The sequence below is a fragment of the Eufriesea mexicana genome, unplaced genomic scaffold, assembly GCF_001483705.2.
Source record: "Eufriesea mexicana isolate 0111107269 unplaced genomic scaffold, ASM148370v2 scaffold2645, whole genome shotgun sequence".
Taxonomy (NCBI): domain Eukaryota; kingdom Metazoa; phylum Arthropoda; class Insecta; order Hymenoptera; family Apidae; genus Eufriesea; species Eufriesea mexicana.
In genome coordinates this window covers 1,174,350-1,199,157 of record NW_016910703.1, presented here as the reverse complement: position 1 = coordinate 1,199,157, position 24,808 = coordinate 1,174,350, and the positions used below count along the sequence as shown (strand labels likewise).

At 33.6% G+C, this 24,808-nt stretch overlaps 1 protein-coding gene across 1 annotated transcript in view; it reads right to left on the bottom strand.

Annotated features, from left to right (window-relative positions):
• The window catches only part of LOC108550246 (uncharacterized), a 219,052-nt gene that overhangs the window by 74,323 nt on the left and 119,921 nt on the right, over positions 1-24,808 (bottom strand). Inside the window, exon 4 of the mRNA XM_017903945.1 lies at positions 8,303-8,436. Coding sequence (XP_017759434.1) covers positions 8,303-8,436 — 134 coding nt within the window. The remainder of the gene's footprint in view (positions 1-8,302; positions 8,437-24,808) is intronic.

Below are 24,808 nucleotides of genomic sequence, written 5' to 3'. Positions count from 1 at the left end.
AAAACATTCTTTAAAGTGATTCATTAAACTATGGATTCTTTACGAACAAATGGAGCAATATATTTGGAAAAATTGAAAGATAATATCCTATGACACACCTTTAAAAATAATTTCGTAACTATCAATTGTAACAAAATGTGATCTGTTACTGAACTGGATTTTCGAGCATATTGATGATTAAGTGATTTTGCATAAAATTAGCCACATTTTCAAAATATGCCTACTGAGTACATGCTATCAACTGAAGTACATTGAAAGGTTACAAAACGTTTCCACTGAAAATAGATTGTAACAAGAAGTGTTGAAAAAGGATAGTGTTTGGAGAGCTTGGAATGGAAATTTTAGCAGGTAAAGGAAACTGGTATATAGATTTTTCCAGGGAAAATTTTTGAAAGGAAAATTTCCATCAGGCTACTTAAGTTTGAGTGTTTGTTCTACAGCTCCTTTGGCTTTCCTGCTTGTCTATGTCTACGTAGTAGAAATTTGCTATTTACTGCAGTTCTCTACTTCAATCTAATGTCCAAGAATTATATTATTATAAATACTATAATATTATACTAATTTAAAATTATAGCAGTACATTACGCATGTTACATATTTATTACGTTTATTCTTATATTTGGATTGTAATGCATTGTTGATTTACATATATATTCATATTCTGTATTTACTATATAAACACATTAATTACATTATGTTATTAGATTAATATATTACAACGAATATTATATTAAAGGATATATTGATAGAAAAAATTATTTATTTGGAAGTTATTCTTTCATAGGGTTTCAATTGAAAATTACTGTTTGAAATAACATTATGTTTGTCATTCAATCACATTGTGTAATTGATTCCAAAACAAACTGATTCACCAACAATTCTATAATCTTGAAACGATCTTAAAGCGACCTTGAAACAACTACAAATGATCTTAAAGTGACTTAACTTCGAGTGACTTAAAATTTGTTTATGCAGCGATAAGTAACAGACTTTTAAGGTGTTTTGTTTGTCAAGATTTCCCCTATGTGTTGAAAAGAAAATGTTTAAATACAATGATAATGAAACACACACACACATGAACATATAATACAAGTACAATAACTTCCAAGTCCAATAAGCTCCATGACGTTACAGAGAGGCTACATACCAAGCCCCTGAGCTTCATCTCTTAGAGGAAGCTTCAAGTTCGTATTTATGCTTAATTTCAGGTGAAATATTTAAAAAAAAAACCAGGTAACCCCGGAATATGACGCACGAGAGAGCTATCGATTATACGTCTATCAGGGCCGCTGTACACAGGCGAAGAGAGTGAAAATAAAAATCGCGGGTGTTCGTTGGCCATGGACGATGTTTGATGACGAGACCAAAGCCGTATTTGCCTTATGGCATCTCTCATTTCTGATAAACATACAGGGATGGCCTCTCGTAACGCGTCGATATGAAAGAACGTTATAGCGGTTTCCTATGCTCCTTGACCTGTCGCGTTTCCTCGAATCTCCTTCGGCATCGCGTTCTTTTATGATTCTCTAAAAATGCTCGTTTACCACCGCAGCAGGGGAACGCGTCGTTTCGTCAGTTTACACGCGGCCAGGACGATAAGAGCGCTATTAGCCCTGCAATAGCTGTCATTTCGCGCGGTTCCACTCAATCGTTCACGTGCAACGTTTACTAACCTATAAATATCGTGTACCGACCAGAAACGGGAAGTCGTTTTATTTCTTATTCGCCGAAGATGATATGCTCTGATCGATTTATTTGATTACATAGAAAATAAAATTAATAATATTGCGAACCTCTAGGAAGGAAATAAGATTTTTGTAGTTCTATCGATTCCATTTTATTGGCCGAGTTAGGGTAATGTTCAGTTCAGTGTTTCTTAAACTATGAATTAAGACATCCTTGGATATTATCTAATACTTAATCTATTAGCAATTTATTCATTGTTAAATTACTATTTATTTGTTTATGTACATACGTATGTATGTATTTATTTGGGTTTGAGAGATATTTTCTTTGGCAAAAGTTTGTAATTTCTGATATTTATACATAAATATTGATAGTTTCGACAGTTATGAAATCTACAAAGGAATGTTTGTCAAAATTTAATTAAGCATGGAAAATTATTAGGAAATTGTGGAAAAAGATATTGAACTTATTTAAGAATTATTATTTCGTTAAAAATTTTGGACTATAAGAAATTTATTTATTCAATATAATATTACAGCAAGCTCACCAGTTATTAGTAAAAAATTTCTATCTTCTTTTACCGTTTCACATCCATCAAGTGGTTTGATCATTAATTTACATGACCTAAATTTCTGCATTTTATGCAAAAATATATTTATACATTTACGTATATTTATTACATATACAAGTGATAAATCCTTAATAATTCAAAAAGCAACCAATTATAACCAATTAATTAATTACGATAACACGAATTTCATAATTAGTATTAATTTTGTTAACCGTACACTTTTCCCTTGGATAAATTTTACTCCTGTAACAGGAAATTAATGAGCATTACAAACACGAAGTACAAATGTAAGCAATTAATAACGAACAGTAAAATTGAAGCATTTAATTTAATCTCGTTTTCCCCGATTTTATGATCCTTCTAAAAAGAATTTTTAATACTACGAAATGAGGAAATAGATTATTTTCAAATCACTCCATTGCGTTGTTAAAATGTTCCTGTTATCGACATCGCCAACAAACAAACTGTTAACAATTTGTGTGCTTCAAGCCTCATTACCAATTGTAGGATTCAGAAAACCGGAAGTATAACTGAAAGTAGTATTTTGTTGAATCTGGAGAAGTTTCGTCATTAAAAGTTGCTTTCCCACGGCTAATCATAATTTCGCTTTAAAGTACAAGTAAACACTGTTCTGCGTTTTATAAGCGTTTAAGTAAAATATGAAATTTTTCGTTTGCTATGATATAATACGGAAAACCAGAGATTACTTATGGCAGAGATAGATAGAGTAATCGTTAACAACTTTGAATAGATGTATGCCCTATCACGAAAAAAGTTACTGTGAAAAGAAATCGTTTGTACTATGCCTCTCAGTTATTAACTCGAGAAAAATTAGTTAAATCGGAAAATATTTTTCTCTCCATGAGATTATGTTTTCACATTGCATAGTAGAATACATGTTACGAGAGTGTTTTAAAATTCCTTTCTCAGATGATTTATTAAATTAGTACCTTCTTTTCTTTTCGTACAAGGTATTGCAGTTTATGTTAATTCATAGTTGCATGCAGCTGCATAACAGATATTTGAAAAATCATTAATATTTCAATAAGATAGTTTCATTCCTAAGTAATTACAAATTGTATATAAAACTAATTTCCAGTAATCTTATAGAAATACGTTCTTAAATAACTTTTAGTAGTAACAATTATAATAGAATTAAATTTCTAAATATTTTTGTATAACAACTGCTTCAATTTATCGGAATTAAATTTCTAAATAGTATTCAGCAATGGCTACTCTGATGTATCATACTAAAATTCCTAAACAATTTTTAAGTATGATCACCTTCTCCTTCATTCTGTATCCGCGCGAAATTTAATTTCCAAAAGCAAATAAAAATAAGTAACTATAATTCAACCATCTCTCGTTTACACGGTGTCGAAGAACACGTTACGTATCCCAAGTATTCTCCTTAGCAAAGGCTGATGTAATGCTACTTTAAAACTCTTCAAAAGTTGAGCCTACACGATCCTCCGGAGTACACAATCCAAAGAGGATCTTGTACTTTATCACATACCCCTGGGATCCGCTTTCTGTTGCAATTAACTTAAACTTTAGTCTTTGATAGTTAATACCGTCTAAGGCTGCAGCTTGTGCGAGCTGTGACTTTTTGAAACGGTGTTTTAGGGCACAGGTGATATACCTGTGCGCCATTAAACTCCGATGAAAGCTACACGGAAACACTAAATGTCATTTTCATCGATTTAAAGACTCGGACCTTATATAGCGATACGTGAACTGAAAAGTATACGAATCTACGATCCGGTTGTCTGCGATTAATGTCATATATGTTCCTCGAGTGGCATTCAACGGTTTCCACTGTAAGGAAAAAAATAGGCCAATCGGATTGCTGGTCCGGGAACTCGAAACCAGATCTTTCATTTATTGTGCACTGCTTTATCAATTGAGCAATCCAGGCCATCGATAGATTTTTCTCTCCTTAAACCTAATATTCGAGTAGTCACTATATAGAGGAGGAGGAGTAGACGAATAAAGAAGGATGATCGTGGGTTGTTAACGACGTCTTTGATTTGAAATTAGATAAGGGAGAGTACATCTTTGGACAGATTTATCATTGACTATTATCTCTGATCTGATGTGGACGATGGATGAATCAATTAATAATAATCGATTGATCACTGTATAGAGGAAGAATAGACGTATAGGAAAGGATAATTGAGGGTTGTTAACGACGTCTTTGATTTGAAATTAGATAAGAGAGAGTACATCTTTGGACAGATTTATCATTAACTATTATCACTGACCTGATGTTGTTGATGGGTGAATCAATTAATAATAATCATATTGGTATGTCTGTGTACTCGAAATGAAAAGGTGGTAATTTTTAGTTCAATGGCGAGTATACGGGCAATGAAAAAAAGCTAGTGAAAGGATATATTAAAGAAGCAGAGAAGAGCAGATCATAAGCAGCAGAATGTACAAAAAGAATTTTTAATTCAGAAACGTTAAAATAGTTAAAATTATTACTTATATTATACATAACACGTGACACTTTCAACTAATTCTTTATTAAAAGACTTTTATCTAATTTCCAAGCATTTCAATAGTAATTTTCCTATTTACGTTACCCCATAACCAATCTTGTTGTACAAGGAAACCAATTTCAACAGAGAGATGATTATCCGATCCTACATTATATTAATTAAAAACAAAAAGAATAAGGATAAGACAGATATTTACACCAACACTGAAATTCTTTTCTCAGAATAGCAAATACCTAATTTTTCTTCCAGCATAAAAATATTCTTTGAATTGGGATCTAAGAGTCAGATGAAGAATAGTGAGAAAGTAAGTGAGAATAGACTTTAGATAATTAAATAACGTAATATTATTAATGAAAAAATTTGACTTAAGTTTAAGCATGAAGCGAATGTGGCGACGCAACGTCGAATAACGAAGGCAGTGAAGATGTAAAATCTAACCCAAGATTGTAATCGTGCGACTAATTATATAGAATCGAAATTATTCTTTAATCATTCTTTACATTGAATTCATTGTTGAACACAGACGGCATACGTATTAAAAAAGCCTCTACCCATCAATTTAAAAAACTTCAAATCCGCTATCGAATAATGTTTCATATCAATAGCAACGTCAGAGAGCTATTGTTTCTTCAAAATAGTCGAACTAAAATCAATGGGAAATGCAACATCGTACTGCAGTATTCCAGAATAAAATACGGAGAATTTTTTGAGAAGTAAAGTAAGTCTTTTGACGAGCAGCAGCCATCAATAACACGTCAAAATTGACTGTCTGAAGCAAAGTGAACAAGCTGTTTCGTCGGGTCTGCAAACATGCACAGCGCACGAATTAGGTACCTGTTTCACGGCAAGTGTGTTTAGTGTTGCTCTACCACGTAGGGATCGTTGTTTCTGAAATGACTTATTTCTTGCATAGCCAGGGAGCGTTGCCTGCAAATTCGACGAATTCCGCGAAACAGCGTTATCGGTAAGAAACCAGCAAAACCAATCTTCTCGCCAGCCTTGCAATACCTTATAAGCCAAGGCTCCTTCGCGCGCTCGCGCACGAGTATTACTAATTTTCTCTCTGTCTCATCGTACGAAGAACCGTGCGTTGACTTTCTTCATAACCGTACATACCAACGGCTCTTTTCATAGCTGCACGTGTTCAAGAAAAACCATCCGCCCCTGCCCACGTTTCTCTTCTGCATCCGCATAGAAAATCCATTGCTAATTTAATTCTGACAAGAGCAATAAACCTCGCTGCTATTTTGCTCGAAATAGCTCAGAAAATTGGCCGAACTTTCGTTTTTATTTATAGACGACCGTTTTATAACTCGGAAGATTGGTCGACTTTTTTATGTCTATGGTGAGTATGAAAGTAGAAGAAAAATTGGAGAGGATAATTCGCAACTATTAAGAACGATTAAAATATTCAAGTTATCGAATAACTTTAACGATACTCTTTTAAATAAAAATATGTAACATTGCTACATTTGTTTTATATTTGCTTGCCTATTTTTCTATAGTGTTTGATATATAATCATGGAAATTTGCAAAGTATGGTGAATTATTTTATTTACGTAAATGTTAAGGTAAATTTTGACGTTCACTAGTGTTGGTAATATGGCACCACTAGTTAATCATTGGTAATTCCTATAACAAATATTCCCCATGAAAACGTTACTCTATTGGAACTCGACAAACCATTTGTTAACGAGTTAGCAAGATATTGTACTAATATCGATAAAAATATTTATTAAGAAAGGAAACGAGATATGATCATACGCAACAAATAAACTTTTGTAGAATTTTGTTTGAGTCGAAATGATACAGTCGGTCACAAAATCATTCGCATTATCACTACTTTTTCCACGATCTTATTTTCCACGTTAATGCTAAATATGCGGAACTCAATATAGCAATACCCTAAGTTTATTCTAACACGACACGACGCAAATTTCCTATCCATTAAATGAACGTTTAAGAGACAAACTATAAAAATAAAATTCCACGTGCAGTCGTTGTACTTTTCTAACCGACTGTATATCGTCGTGACTGCCTGTACGATTCGAATACGAGGAACGTTTCATTTTCTAGGCGTACGTATTTAGCCATATCGGATAATGAGATCCTACGCCGCCATCCTTGGGGATTACGAGTAATATACGTTCGCCAGTAGTTACATCCTGGCGTCCAGGTTGGCAAAAGTTGCTCAACGTCGTTTTTCCTTTGTCCTCTTAATTCAATCCTTGCTCCGAACTAATTGATCGTGTAGGCTTTCTGATCAAGCATTGACCAAAAATGAGAGAAAAAATGGAAACACTGAGACGGGAAGAATAGAGAAGAAGAGGCCGATGAAATTTCTCTCTGCGGGTAATCATTCAGACTGGGACAGAATTTAAAAATTATAAGAAACAAATCCTTGCTCGCGAAGATACCTGCTAATGTACACAGACTCGCAGGATGTACGCCTAGAAAGATCTCTGAAGATGAAAAGTTCTCTTCTTTGCTTAACCTCCTTAACTTTTATAGACCAGGCCTCCCTCGAACTTTTATACTGCGATAACTTCTGCGTTTCACTCGTATATCGTGCAATTATTTTAGCCCTGTATATACGTATACAGGGCTGTGTATACGTATACACGACGAAGTATCGTTGGCGTTGGAAATTATTTTCGATGACACGGAAAAGCGTTTAAGGAAAAAGTTTCTTCGGCTACCGGTGGATGGTGGATGGCCGCGACAAGATTTTCACTTCGTGAAATTTCGAGATCGCTTTAGAATGCGTCGGAAGTGTCACGGAAGTATCGATTTCTCCGGGTACTTTAATGCTACAATTTCGAATATAAAATAGCTTTCATAATGTGCGCTAATGGAATTTTTCGCGTCCGTTGGAATATCGATGAATGAGGTATTAATAATTCGAAGGAAGTAAATTTGTGGTAGCTAATTTTCAAATTTCGGAACGATGGAGGACGATATTTTCGTCTCGGAGAAATAAATTTTGGCATGAGTTACAGAAATGATAGAAAATGTATAAATTTCATATATAGAAAAGTAAGCCTATAAAAATTGTAAATATTTCTCGAAGAAGGACGAATTAAAAATTTATATTTGTTGCGGATTGAATATTTATAACATTCATCAAAATTCAGCAAAACGTCTATTACCATATATTTTCAATTTACTTTGTCTAAATCTTGCCTGGACTGCTTGCAATTTAGCTCGAAATATTTAAATGTGATTAAGAATATGAAATTGAGAATACTCTACGATAGTTATTTTCCAACCAAATAAAATACGCGGATCCATTTCTAAACTGTATTTTCTCTTAACATCGTCGTACATCGAGTCAATGACTCCACGTTTGCGAAATAATTTTATCCTTGACAACGTCCTCGTGCAGCTAAAAATTGTAGGACGAACACGCGAACATATACATGTTTGAATCAACGTCGTTAGGCATTGCAGACTATGTAGAAACGCTCTTAAACCATTAATTTCACGGGTTTCCCTTAACTGTGGATTCGATAATGACACGTGGATTATAGGTATCACTTACCGCTACGTTGTTCAGGGTGAATGAGAGATGAGCTGGTGGCTTCGAGGGTGGTAAGCTACAATTTGCCCTCAAAGTGTCTCCGGCTTCGTAACGTTCGCGTTCCGATACGATAATGGGCGTGCCTTCGGGTAGAGCTGAAACATAATAATTCCATGGGTGTATCTCTTCGACTCATTGTCAACGGGTTGGCTGTTCATGTCTCGTTGAAACGATACGAACGTCGTCATCTAGCTATTTTCCCAGCACCTGGAGTACGTTTAGCGATATACGAGTGACAATCAGAGACAAATTAGGAAGACAGCTTCGTGAAATCAAAAATTTAATAACTATGTATTCTTATACTAATTTCGTGGAATTAAAAACTATATATTCTTATACTAACTTCGTGATAATTTTCTCGGAAAACTTCTTTCTCTTCTAGCAATTCGCTCTTCCAAATAATTTTTAATAATAGTTCATCTCGTTAAAATTAAAAAATGTACTGGAAAAGAAATCGGAATTAAATAGTTTTCGAGAATAATAGATCGCATTTTTAAATTTATTCCCCCGACATGATAAAAAGGGCAAATATATTTGCAGAAAAGTGGTAGCTTTTCTTCGCCACTATTTCTTCGCATCATAAACCATCTTTCTTGTGAAAGAGAATGAACTAAAAAGGGAGAAAAAATGTAAAGGAACGTTTCCCTTCGTTTTTTCATTTTCATTGTCGCGTACAATGCAATTCCTACTATTGTTTACATCAAGCTGTCCAAGAAAATTAAGCTTATCCTCACAATAGTATCTAGCGATGGTATCAGAAAAATTGGTTACCGCAAAAATTCGGAGAAGCTAATTTATACCGAGATACGTGAATCTCGAAATTGTTTTCTCTATTCCAGACGAATAACGAATTCGAAACAGAATTGGAAGATACAGTGGAAATGGGTTACGAGCCATTAAGAAGGATCGCGTGAGTTAAACGACGCGAAGATTCAAGATGGATTCATTGTTCGAGTGTTCGAAGTCACGCGCGTGAGGTCGGTAATTCGATTATTTAAACGATGGCAGACGGATTACGAAGATTAATGCGATTGGAACTCGAAACTGACTTACGTGTTCTGCTTAAAAAGTAACCAGATTGCTTGCTCTTGTAACTAATTGCTAAATTGCTATGACGCTAGCTATGACAAAGGAAAGGAATCAAATGGACTGTTCAGATCCTTGGATCTTATTGAAGTATGAATATTCAGATAATATATAATCAATTTAGTTGACTGAGTAATTAATATGCAAATACCATTTCCTTCGACGTGTCTGCTTTAATAATAAATATTCAGGTAAGAGAATTATAGTCATATTTTGACCTCCTTACTTATTGAATCTCAGTTTCTATTTGATTTTCCCCTCCGTTTAAAATTTGAAAGCAATTCCAAAGTATTGCCATCTTCATAAGATTGAAAATATTCGAAAGGCTACGTCTATTGAAATAAACGTTTTTAAGGCTGAAGATATCCGGCATTACTTCAAGAATTGAAAAGAGCGTTTCTGTCGGTGCATCCATTAGAGTCCTCAGAGAACCTACTTTGATGGTATTTATGTTGACTCTTAAATATGTGACTTCGTGAAATTTTCACGAATACAGTTTCTGTACTTTTGAATCCTACCACGTAGTATGTAGAGAAGAGAAGATGGCTGACGGAATTATTTTCTTTGGAACTAAAACTATGAAAGTGGTCACAGTGACTTTTTCCTAATATTTTATTTAAAGCATAGTTATATACAGTCATTTCTCGGTACCACTACAATTGTTACTTGTCTATAATATATTTAGTTACACATCAGAGGTTGGTATTTAATGCATTTTATGCTGCTTTGAACTTAAAAGTCTTTTACTCCATCTCCTCATCCTTGCATAGTACTTACAGCCTAATAATTCATCGTATTTTCAAAATATTCTGATCGAAACATATCGTTCCAATATCAGCTACGTATCAAATTATTCTCGCAACTATACTTGACTGATCCATAAAAGGTTCAAGATGAAATACTTAGACTATCCGCAGAAGAAAATCAAACCGACTATCTCGGATGATTACGAAGCTCAACTCGGAATCGTGCAGCGATTTTCTTGCCAGCGCATAACGGAATATGTCTGTGTAACGGGAGCAGAGGTCGCCACGGTTCGAATTCATCTCGTTCGCAGCGCCATTTTGTCGATTTAATTTAATAGACGAGGAGTCTCTCAACGGGTTAAACGAATCGTGTCGCAACAATCTCAGTTCTGTCACCGTGGGGAAGATTTTCTAGAACGAAAAAGAAGAGCATTTGCGGAGAATCTCGAATCGATTTGATTTGAAATAAACGAGACCTTTCGCGGTTCAACCGCATACATTCGACTTTCCATTAAGTATATTGGATTTTCGACCGCCATCGACAAATCTTTCGAGACAATCCGAATAATGGCATAAAGTAGGTCGTGGTATTGTTGCAAAATATTAACGATATAAGCTCTGCCCGAGCGAAAGAATAATGGGAATAACTCGAGCAGATCCATCGTGATAGCGAAACTGTAAATTGAACATTTGTGACAGGATCGTTAAGTTTTTCCATGAAAATATTTGAGCGATAGCGATGTCACAGTTGTTTTGAAAATTCTGACAATACTGTACAAATATGATATTAATCCTTTGCGAACGAATATCTCAATATATGCGACGTAACACTTTTATTTGTTAGATCAAATACAACGATAAGTATTTCCATTGTTTTCGTTATTTATATTAATGTTTTTTTTTATTTAAATAATTTCCCTCGGTTTGTTATTTCCAATGATTGTCTCTAATGATAATTCTCATTCGTAAGAGATCAACACGTTAATAACTGCTGGCATAATGCAAATAAAAATCTTTCCATGGCTACAATAAGATTAGAGTAATTTATTGTCAGTGATTCTAAAGAAAAGAAAATTTTTCGTATTTATATTTCACAATAATACTAGGTTATATAGAGCATAGCGTTTGAAAGGAAGTTTCAAAAATTCTGATTCTCGTCTTAATTGGAGTACCCCCGTTCAATTGATATTTTCCATTTCAGCATTTCATCAAATCTGTAAGATTAATTCCACGTTATTGGTTTATATATTTATACAGACCAGTGCAGGTAACTCCCATATAAAAGATTACTTCGATGTATTATGTTACATCGAAATTGTACCGAATAAAACATTCAACACTGATTAATGGAAACACGGCGTCAAGCAACGTTAATAACAGTGGCGACCAAATAATTCAGACAAAACCGTCTTCATTTAATTGAGTGCCGCAGCAATTTTCAGATCGCGTGACATAAAATCGTGTTAACCAAGATATATCTGCAGATGCTTAAAAAACCTCAAATCCAGGTTTTTTAAATAAATTAAGAATATTCCAAGAAAAAATTTCCGACGTCAAAAAAGGATGTTTATCGCAAATAAATATCTAAATAAATTAGCTATAAATTACAATTGGCTTGAACTCTCTGAATTCATTTCAAATTCGGTGCTTAACCTTCCATATTTAAAATCAATTTATATTTCTTGCTTACTGGAGTTGATCGATTTGGCAAATGAGTGTATAATATAGTTATCTTATCACGTACATGATTTTCCCAAGATACTGCCCTATCGCGACGTCTGGTCATCGTGGAAAGGAGAATTACTTGGAATTAATTGCAGGACACAAAATGGTGAAACATCGATGCAACTGGTTTTACCATGCTCTAATTGGTATCTCGTGACGTACACACCACTTGAACGAGCTGCAGCTAACGAGTAGCGAGTTTAAACCGGCTATTATCGCATTTAATTTTACAATCGAGCGAATCCACAACGCACGAAGATTGCCGTTATACCTCGCCACGGCTCTCACTTATCTGGCCATAGAGGAGACGGGGCTAGAGGGCCGAGCGACAGCTGAAACTAGAACCGATTACCGCGAAGTGAAGCGAGGGAAATAACCGTTTACCCTCTCACCTTGCTGGTGATAAACCGGTGATTCGCAAAACGATAGAACGACTAATCGAATTTCAGTTATGTTATCGTCTTCCGCCTATGAACGGTGTTCTAACTTGATTGCTCTATAGTTACCACCGGCCTGCCGCCGTTTTGTACAGGAACTGCAAACATGATTTCACATTTTCCAATACAGCCGAATTTCGGCAACAGAACGAGAGAGTAGAAAGGGGAACAGGATCGAATTGCTTCGAACGGATGAACTTTACCTGTTTCAGTTTAATATGTTTGGCTTCCCTGCATTTTGGTATCTTAATCTGCGTTTGAATGGCGAGTCGATACGAGAACATGATATGCGTTTGTGTTTGCGTTGGATAATGATAATGTGTGAATATTGAGGACATTGGGGTCAGGATAGCTGTATCTGAGGATACGAAGGCTATCGGTCCTAGCAAACCGTAGATACCGATTAACCCTTTGACATTGGAATTAATTAAAAAATTTACAGTAAGGAAAACATAGATGCGTGCAATCTTTTCCATTATTTGAAGTTATCCTGAATATGATAATAAGTACAACAAACATAAAATACATAACTGCACTTTAAAAGGTAGGGTATATGGCGTGCAAAAAGTTGTAAAATCAGGAATCGTTATTTTTAATAAATTTAAAATACATATAAGTAAGGAATATAATCATTTACTTATCTAAAAGGTAAAATATGAACACTGATAAAAAAAGAAATTTCTTGTAATTAAAAATATCTTCTCCAATTTTTTGAGTGAAAAGGGGATCTCTGTAAGTTAACCGAATAAAAGATACATTGGTACTATTACAATGATACTAAATATTTTAGTTAATTAAACAAATAATGCAATCTTCAAAACCATTATAAAAATGAATATGACTATAATTTATTGAATATCACGAGTATTGTTAACGAATCACTGTACGTTTAAACCAGAACTTTACAAGACTCCTCATCATAACGTTTCAGGCTTACAATCTCCTAAATCAACAGAGATTAATTTTTTTATTTCGCAGAAGAAAATCAAAGCAATGTATAAACGTTTGAACGCGTTTCCATTAATTCAAATTTTTTTCAGTAAAGGGGGAAATGAATACCGGGAATCAATTTTTTCACCGACGTAGCAATGAAACAGAGCATTACGATCTAAGCTGCAAGCCGGTTTTTCAATCTTCGATATTTACGACGAACGTGGTTCAGATAGGAATCGATATAAAGGTCGTTCCATCGCCGTACCAACGAATCCGACGAGTGAGTACGATTTTTCTCCATGACTACGTGAAAACTGTAGCAGGCCAAGATTCGTTTACTTTAAGAACATCACCGTAATATTATCGTAAAATATGAAATTTATATCCGCACCGGTGCAAAAATCTACCGCGAAAAATTTCTATCCTCGTTCCAAGGTACTGTTAATAAAGAACGCGCCCCATGGATATATTATTCCTCGCGTCCATGGTAGCGATTTTTATCGAACGTGAGTAGTCGCGCTCCTCGTGCTTAACTCAAGAGCGACATCTACGATGACTTAGCGCGCTGCTGCAAGTCCGGCCCGTTTCGATCGAGTTCTCGTTACAATGGGAGTTTTATGAAAGGAGCAACGCGTTGAGTAAACTTTTATGTAGCAAGTTGTTCACGAAGAATAACAACATTGTTTGCTTATTAATAACTCTTTTAACTACAAAGAAATTTCAGTTAATATTGAAGAAGAAAAATTAAAATATTTTTTAAAGCTGAAAGTAATTTAATGGAAATGTCCTTTGTTCAACGCTCCTTGTAGTAATGGCTAATAATGTTTATGTCATGAAAAACAAAGTTTGAAATTGTTGATAATTTAATTTTCTGTAATACGATACGATTTGGCAGTAGATAAGTATATAATTTATTCTTTCTTGTCGAGAGATCGTGATAAATAGAAATATTAGATTCAATACAAATTAATTATCATATTCAATTTATATATTTCAAGCTATGATGTATTTGAAGTACACAGAAAAATTTTAATAATTTTTTCCATAAATTTACTTGTATTTATTAACATTCACACATATATATAATTGTAGAATTTTATTTTACTTTTTATCACTGTATTATGGTATTGTATTAGTTTAATATTTATTTAATAAACATTAATATTTCCTTAATATTTAATATCCACTAAATATTATATTATAATATTTATTCCTATGTTTACATTATAATAATATATTCCTAGGCTTTGTGTTAAAATAAAGCAAGTGTAATTAATTATAATCTCTTTTTGTAGAAAATTCCAAAAATTTAAGTCATAAAAGATTAACATATTAAATAGGTTTTATCTCTTTCGGCGTCTCCTGGATTGGATCTAAATTCACCAATCTAAATATATTGTGTACAACTATGCAATCTAGCTTTAACGACCGTAGAACCTAGTTTAGTCTAATATACTTAACGTGTCTAATTAGAACCTAATCTACCCAAATCCTAATCTTTGCCGCTAAGGGACTTGGGCAGATTACCATAAGTAAGTTTTCAACAGAGAGTGTTCACACGATGCTGAAGGATAGTACGAATATAAATACAATATGATATAACATATTATAACGAAAAAATTCAAATTTTGGAATAACAATTAAAATGTCATTGCAAATTAGATTTATTTCAATAGCGATTCAATGCAATTACAAAAGTATTGGAAGCAAATACGTATTCAAGTTACTGTAGTCGAACTATTTATATGGTTGTACTACTTAGTAGTAACTGTGGCGCTGTACGTCGACAGACTTCTAAAATCCTTCGCAAGTTGCAATTTTGTTAACTATGGTATATAGTAGTACATGAGAAGATATGAGCCATCATGCTGTGATAGATGAAAGGAAAAATATTTGTGTAACGTGGTTTGGAAAATTCATTAACTAATATTTAACATTTCATCTACTAATACATTCGATACGATATTAATCAAAATTTAAAAATTTTGGCAAAAACCTTCCTTTTTAAATTTTCTTTCCGAAATTTTACGAGTCACAGAAAATACAGTAACATCTGGTCAAAACATTTTTCTGTCAGATTACCGCAAGTACTTGAAAAATTCTGCCAAACGATCCATGGAACGTGCTGCATAACTAAAATTAGTACGAAGCAAAATATCCACAAAAATTGCAATCTTTTCCACATAAAGAGCATTTTCACGCTATTAAATATATTGCACATCTAATTTATTACCTTTTCACGTGTTGTACTTCTTCATTCTCATTGGCTATACTTCAATGCAACATAAAAATTCAACAGAACAATGTTTCCAAACACTACACCATCACCAGCATCTTCATTTCATCACAAAATAGTGGCAAAAATAAACACTTAAGTACCATAACAAAGTAAATCAAATTTTAAACACGAAGAAATTATACTTATATTTAAAGATCATTCGTTTCATACAATTTTTAAATTCCTCAATCGCATAGCTAATTATTCTCCATTTTTGGACGACGACACTCAGTCCTCGTTCCTTCGAAACACCGTTCACGCACACACGTACTTACATATATTCACACGCGTGTCAACGGAACACGCAACGATTTATACAAGCTCGTTTCGTTTCGTAACGCAACCGAATTTCGCGTGCACATCGGGACATTATCGCATAGCCGGCGGGGTGGTCAGTGAGGGATGGGGTTGCGCGTTGCAGCTAATTTGTGTCGCCGAAAGTGTTTTATATGGACGAATTCGTCCGTGGCCCACGGAATATTGCTCGATGCAAACGACCCATGAATCCCGCGGATTTGAATGGGCCACGGTTCGCAGGGATTTCGACAGGCATCGCGTATCATTCGATCATCAATCTTGTTGCTCGCTTATCGCTGCCCGATTTCAAAATTGCTCTCGTGTTGTGCGTTCGTGTACGTTGGTCAACAACTGTTTAATTTATACTGACTGAGTGTAATGGTGAAAGACGTGGATTGCGGAAGGGTGCTCCAAGAACCACTATTTTTGTCGCGTTAGGCGACGTCCCTGGTAATATAGACCTGTTAATTTATGGGTATTATCGAGGTTCGCGAGGGTCATTACATTGACAGTAGTTATGATTCAATTGTGTGTACTAGGTTGTACCTACATAATGATTTGTGAATAGAAATGAATACCAATATCTTCTACGTTTCTTAACAGTTAACAAATTAATATATTTAGACAAAAATATTTAAATATTGACAACAATTCTCAATAAACTATTTTAAACACAAATATTAACTTTATCTTGAAAATTCTTCTCTCTCTCACTTTTATTAACACATGTTTACTCTATACTCGATACTCACGTAACTGTTTTATTCTAGTCCATTCTTCTAAACATTTTTTAACCACATTCATACTAGACTCCACTCGCACATATTATATTCATATCATCCCAAATGACTTTCACTTATTCTACCTCATTCCCATTCATACATATAAAATCAACACTCACGCGATTTGCTTGTTACTTGATGAAAAATATTTTGCTAAAAGTTATGTAATTAAATATATTAAACGCATTGGGATAAGATATAATAGATGATTATATTGAATCTATAACGAAAAGAAAGTGTATTTATAGGCAGTACCTAATCTATTGCTTGAAATTGAAGCAAAAATTGTAGTATTCAGTGACTAACAGTAAATTATAAAGAATTGAAACTAGATCTGACAAAATTCCGACAAAACAAATTAATTTCCTGAATAACACATTTTATAGAGTGCTGCAATACTTTGAAAGTAAAATACAAGGAAAAATAAAGTAAAACTAAGAAGGAAAGGTAATATAGAATGCAACCGAAACTAAATATTTTAACAAAATATTCTTTGTAGATGAAATAAATTTATTCTATACTATATTCCAATTTTCACCACGCAGCTTTGTATTTCGTGTTGTAGGAAACCATAACAATTTCTTTCGCAGAAGTAACTAATTAAATTACACGCGGCTGTTACTAATTAGAAAATGTTTAAGCAGATGTTAGTGAATTAATTATCTTCAATTACGGAAAAAATTTTCAAAGACCATCTTATTATATTAATTTTCCTTTATGAGATAATGAAGAAACTAGAACAGAGTTTAATTTTGTAAGTCGCACGAAAGATAGCTTCGACAGAGAAAGTGCTTCATACGTGTAAAGAAACTGTTCGATTAAAATATTTTATAATCCAACTACTATTCTCCATTCTCATACGATTCCATAATTAATAAAATCGCGTGACCAGAAAATTGCATATTCACATATCGGCATCTTAAAAATTCGATATTTTCCTTATCGCTGTACCATTATACTTTATTCGTATCATTATACTAAATCGAAATGACCTCGTTATACTAATTACAGTTACCAAACGCAGATTAAAATAAAAACCTCTAATCAGTCCGAAATTTGTTTCTTCAGAAACAAACAGGGTTCCAGATAGCTGTGTATTTACTTACTGTCAAGAATTAATAGACAAAGTAATCATTTGTGAGGTTTTGTGTATTCTTTATCTTTTGAAATACTTATATTCAAATTCTTAATAAGATAAAGAGGTAATATCACGTATATCAATGAAGGAATGGTATATGATAAATTCATAAACAAAAGTACTTGAACATACAATAAGTTTTTCTTCGCTGCAATTTTCTGGTAATAACACAATTGTTTGCATTTTGTTAAGACTACGATATTATTGCAATAACAAGAATTGTTATTCCATTGAAGAAATTCATTCTATCAATTCATTCCTTCCTTTTTTCCAAAGATACAGTGTCATTTTCTGCTATAAAGCTGATGATATTTTTTGAGCAGTAAATAAGAAATCGTACAATAATTGCCACGTAGAATTATTTGATTTTGATACCTCGCACACAGTTACATTATTTTAAATTTGATATATTAATTAATATCGGGCTTCGAAATTTTATCAAATGGCGATTGAAGGGCGCCTCTCGAGTGCAAAGGGTTCATTCTAACACCGATGATATACAATGATATAATAAACAATTATCACCAAAGACCTATATCAAAACTAAATTCCTCATTCACCTATTTATCTTCTTTGCACAACAACACCCCATGCGATACTGCTGAAAATCTGCACCAGAAAAACGAGGCAAACAACAACGAAGCTGTCGATAACACTAAATCACACATTTTTCAAAAACAATCCGCCCTCTCGAAGGTGTGATAAATCAGTTTAAAAACGAAAAATCGCAGCGCGGTGTCGAGGAATTGAAACCACGGCAGCACTACAGCCGACACGTTCATTACGGGGAAGATGTCGAACTATAATCATGGCGTGCGTTTAATTGCAGCGTCACATTTGTTATTGACGCCTGGATGAAACACGAAAAACACAGAGCAAAGGACAAAATGTTTCTCTCCCGATGAAACAACTCTCTGTCACCAATTACGCGGATGCAGTTAATTCATTACGAAACTGTTGACTGAATTCGTTTTTGTCTCGTTCGCGAGTGTGAACTTGTAATTGCGTGTCGTGCCTGTACGATGCGGCGCGACTTCGAATTGCATTAACTAATTTTACCCGCTTTTTTGTTCTTCCTCTTCTCTTCGCTCCCTCTTTTTTTAATTCCCTAGTCGAAACGTCGTAACGTATTTATCGACCGGTTAAACGTAACGACCAACCAACGAAATAGCTCGAAAATTGGTTTTTAAGCCTTCCACCTCGCGTGAACCCTGTCAACGAATCAAATAGAAACGAGTGATTGCACGGTTGACTGAATATAAAGAGACTATGGTATTATTGTGCCCAAAAGGAGGGAACGGAAGTGTTATTTGAAGGGAAAATCGTTGTGCTGATTTTTTCAACTGAAGCACGCTGCATTGTGTTTTCGAATAGACAAGGAAAATAGCAAAGAGAGATTTGCACGTGGAACTTCACTCGAAGAAAATTTAATTTCCTCGAAATCTATTTGTAAATTTAGATGATTTAATTTTGATAAAAAATTATAGAAAGTTGCAAAAAGTTTTTTACGAAATGAAATTCATCACAATGCTAAATAGAATAATCACGAGCAGCTCGTTACGTTTGATAGTCCAATGTTAATTTTACCTAATGTAAATAAAGCTATTTCTTCATTCATTTTGATCCGTTGTTTATTGTGCGAAAGAATCACGAGAACTTCCAACTCTTTTAATTAAAAACGTTTTATGCGACGTTCAATAAGTTTGTACATAAAAGAAACGGCCTTTCCTTGTTCGGAATAACAACCAACCATCGTTACTGCGAAAAGCAGTAATTCAAGTTGTAACACTGTGGCAAACGTGCTATTTGAAAGTAACAATGAATGTCAGGAGCGATATAACAAGTACGTAGGCTGAAGGTAAACGTTTACGTTGTAAAATGGAATGTTTAAATGTATTCTGTGGATCCACTTAATTATTCCCTTCGTTTTCTTGAAAATCGTTCGAAGAAGTACGAGAAGTTCGGAACCCGAACTATGAGAATCGATTAAAGTTCGTGCACGCAAGGAATAGTTTCTCGTTGCACCGCCATTCTCTTGAAACATACTTGCTGATTCCAGAAATCGTTCAACTACTTCATAATACTTTCGTTCCAAAGATCATATTATTCACTATCACACAATCGTTGACTATATTACTTTCATCAAGATTTTTGTGAATTGGTAAATATTTGGAAATCCTATTTACGAGCACCATAAAAATATTTTTATCAATCACTCTGTTAATGAATTGAATTACACTAGGTAGTTACGATAGATATTAAGGGTAATTTTTAAATATCTCTTCTTATTTCTTTCCTTTCGTTCTTCCATCCACCAATCACATAATCGATCGTGCTGAATATAATGATAGACGATAACTTTTTCAAGACGAAAATGGAAATGATACTCTCAATAATTACAGCATTATGAAGTAAAAATGTGCTAATAATATTTCCGAACATAATGTAAATTACGTGTCGAAAGATCTTGAAAATTTTCTACCATGATATATTCCTTGGCTATGTATTCCACTATTTAACTTCTAAAATTCTCTATTCCTACAAACATACCATTATTACACAATTCTCGACCAATAGCAAGCCAGTTAAGCTACGTCAAAATCGTTCAATTACCCGACATGTATTTCCATACACACTGTTCGCTCAGTTCGAAATTCCAGTATTCGCGTAATTTAACAGCACTCCTTGCATCGGCAGCAACTTCCTGACGAATAGGAATCGCGGGTAATTTCGTTTCCCGCGTCGAATACGTTACACGTAGGAAGTAGTGGGAATTTAATAAAATCAGTTTCTTGTAATTGTGAACAGAATGGTCAGAATCCTGGATAAAAATGCCGATCCACGTAGACGGGAAACACTCGCTAGCATGAGTATTCCGAGCGTATGTACCATGGAATATTTTCCACGGTAACGTTCGTATTCTTGCCGCATATGCTTGAAATTCATGGACCATTCGAAGAAGCGACCAAGAAGAAGCATCAGAATTATCATAAATTCCCTGGTCCTTATTTCTTTAAGCTACTACCACGGATGGATGGAAACGTTCGGTCAAATAAACGCATCCGAGATCCCCGATGCAACGAGAGTTTATAGACATAACACGAGAAATATAAAATCCTGTTTCTCTTCATACACGCGTTTGCTTAACGGTATCTCGCGAATCAGATACAGGTATCGGAATATTTGAATAATACAAAATCGGGATATATGTCGTAGGCTTCGATTAATAATTCCCTGTTTGCTCTGGTTCATGTTCATCGTACGGGGTAGTTTGTTTGATTTATGTGGTACATTTAGAATGGAATATTGGTGCCGGTTATTATGAAGGTGATCTATCATGTTTGTTTCGTTACGAAATATTTAGAGTAAAAATTTTCGAATTTCCAAATTAATGCGAGAGTAAAATTTAATCGATAGATTATTATTATTACAGATAAATTATAATATATTTTAATGCAGATTTTATTAAAATTTCTATGCTTCGTACCTTTCTCTTATATGATTTTCTTCTTATTCACTTCAAAAGTGGAATTGTTTCAATAAATAAACGAATAAATAAGTCAATAAATAAATGAACGAGGAAATGAATTGATCAATAAATAAATGAATGCACAAGGAAATAAATAAATAACGTAAAGGAGATAATAATTGTAATAATACGTCACCAATCATAACCGCACCCTCATGCATTGCATACTATGCGTCCCCTTTCTATCCACTCATCTATAATATTTGATAATTAATAATATTCGTTGTCGGAGTATAATAAAAGTACTGCATAATACGCGTAAATTAATTAAAAATACATGAGAATTTTAATTAAAACATAAGGAATAATGTAATTCAAAGTGAATTTTAGGTTACAGATATATGAATTTAAGATTTAATAATTACTTTATCGACAAAAATCAATAAAACCTGCAAAAATTTAAACGTCTTCGCAGTTCAAACATTTTTAATAAATATTATGTGACTAATTAAAAGTGATTATTAAATTATTAAATGTTATATCATACTAACATGATTAAATTATCATTTATTAAATCCTTTATGCGAAGACATTAAAAAAGTAGGTATTCTTTTTAAATATATAATAACACTCGTCGAGTTTTATCATTTCGTTTCTTCACATTCTACGAGGTCGTATGCTTCGTGCATTTTATAAAATCACTAAACTCGGACCCCGAAAATTGCTAGATTAGAGAAATTCTAGGACAACCGCTGGCAAATACCGTGCATTCTATTCTATCTTGTATTTCTTGTTTCGAGAAATAAATAGTGTTGCGAACAACGGCTACGGTGCGAATTCATATTTTAATAACATATGTACAAATATTTAGAATATGAAAGAAGACGCTCATTTACGTAATAAAATTAAATTAAATTATTATAATAGAATTCATAGCGACTTTAAAACAATTCAAACACTGTTCCCTGTGCCAATGATAATCGATTATTTATTTTTCAAGTCGTTCATTTTGCTGTACTTTTAATTATAAAATTATAAATCATATTTAATCTATAACAATATTAAATTATATTCATATTATTTTAACAAATTTATAAATCATATTTAAAACTCGATTATATATTTAATTTCATAATAGCTCAAAAATTCATCGAAATCAATGAGATGCTTTATCATTAATAACATTTTCATATCTTCACAATAATAATGTATTATTATTACTAAATAAACACATTTCACTGTTTTCACTGGGTTTTCGTTTCAGTAACAATTATTTATATATAATATTGCATTGAACTGAACTAGTTTCATCAATAATCAATTAACAACTAATAGTTCAAATATATTTCAACGGATGAACCAAATTTACCGCTGCAGAAGTTCATATTACATATAAAAATTATTAATATTTAAACAAATAATACAATAGGAACTGTCGAAATCAGTACCTATGTTTTCAAATTATTTATTGACCACAAATATTTCTCTATAACTTTTCAATTCAATATTTCGACAATTGGAAACATACAAATATTCTTTAGAAATAAAATGAAATTTCCTGGTGACAGCAATATTCTATATTATAATTCGAAATATCGAGAATAAGGCACCTAAGGATCTACGAAATAATATTTGAAATGAATCTAGATAAAAGCTCCCATACATTTGATTCCAAATATCACACAAGAATTGAAAATACGAAAACCTGTTGCAGGGTTCATATCTATTCACATTTTCCTAACGATTACACTACATCCAAACTTGCTATTCACTGTGCACTTTCCAAAAATTGTACCCCAATCTTGTTACTCTCCGCAGACGTACAAAGGACAGTAATTCCGGAACAAGAATTGGCAAACAAAATTGGCTTAATTTACTTTTACAGCTAGCTCGATTCTTCCTATCAGCGGCAATAAAAAGATTCTCGCGGGACTGTGATATCGCGCAAAGGTTGGAACTTCGTAGGTACTATTCTGTTTGAAAATGCAAAGGCTGGCGATGGGAAACGTGATAGACACGTGGTGCTTTACAAGGCGAGTTCACGGCCCTTCCTACGAATTCTGATCGAATAACATTCCGCTCGATTTCAAGTTATATTCGCTGCCGTATCTGATCCCGGTCTCAGCAAATAGCTAGCGCCACCTGGATCAACGTCTGCCCTCGCGCGTTCGAGCTAACCCAACGCGTTTACCTGTAAGCCGACTGATGGGAGAAAAAATATCCAAACGGCTTCGACTGGGACAATTGACAGCGCATGAGAGAAATTCCACGGAGGAAGAAACGCGAGCACCACAGAGATTCGGGTTTCAATATCGGAACATTTTCCCGTAAATTGCAGATTCCCTGTGGACCTTTCGCTCAGGCTGGCAAATCGAACTTCGTTCCGACTTTTCAGGCAAGAGGCTAACGATAAACAGGAGCGTCAAGCGATTCCATGGAAGATGAACGAAGAATTGAACGAATAGCGTTTGGGAGATGGTTATGGCTATTGGCTTTGAAAGAAATTGAGACGAGCCTATGAATTAGGAAAGAATTTGATGTAGGTTGGTGAGTTGAAGACCAAAGAATGAAATTAAAATATATACGTACTTTAATAATGCAATGACACAGGGATACGTAGATCAATTTAAATGGAAGCGATAAATAGCAGACAGTACTACTTGTGGTAGTGGTTAACATAGATTTTGAATATATATATGTATTGATATAGTAAAGGAGCGATGTCTGTAAGAAAGGGATGAGTGAGGCAAGTATGCACGGTATGCCAATATCTAATAGATTCAGGTATTGCGATAAATCAGTATGCGTGTAATGATTGCGGTGTTGTGTGAATTGTGTATGTTCATGTAATGTATGAAAGTAGAAAGAACAAACCAGAGAGATTGGGCATAGATCAGTTCTAATTGAGTTGGAATAGTAAAAATAGGTGTGAGCCTGTGATTGTGAGAAGTCAATTAGATTTATACTTAATATTTGTGTTTGATCACTTTTTGGAATTAAATAAAGGATTCTTCTTATTCTTATTGATATTTCATCCACCACTAACACTACTGACCGATTAAATAAGAAATAAGACGAGTCTGATTAGATAAGTCTAACTGGATTGAATATAATAAAATACTGATATAATGATATAATTTAGGTTCACTAGTATTCGACAGTTCAAACACAATAACATATTATATAAATTTACTAGTTAGTACAATTGAAATATTGAAATATTAAAGTTGGGTTTTACAAGTATTTTATTCTTGAAGCATCCATTAAATAATTCACAAACTTTGTTGGTTAATAGAGTTTATAAATTTAAATAAATCTGCACAATATCTCGTTAAATTATGACATAAACTAATCACAAGGTGACGAAAATTTAATGATTCATATTAAGTTCAATTTAAATATATTACGTGTACACAATTACAATTTACATAGAAATGTAAATTTATTCGTCCAATTTTCTACTCAAAATTAACTTTAAAATTTTAGCAATTAATTTTTACCCGAATCAGTGAAATTTGAATCGTTCAAATAACCTATATTTATCTGTTCACTTTTACAAACACATTTACAATAACA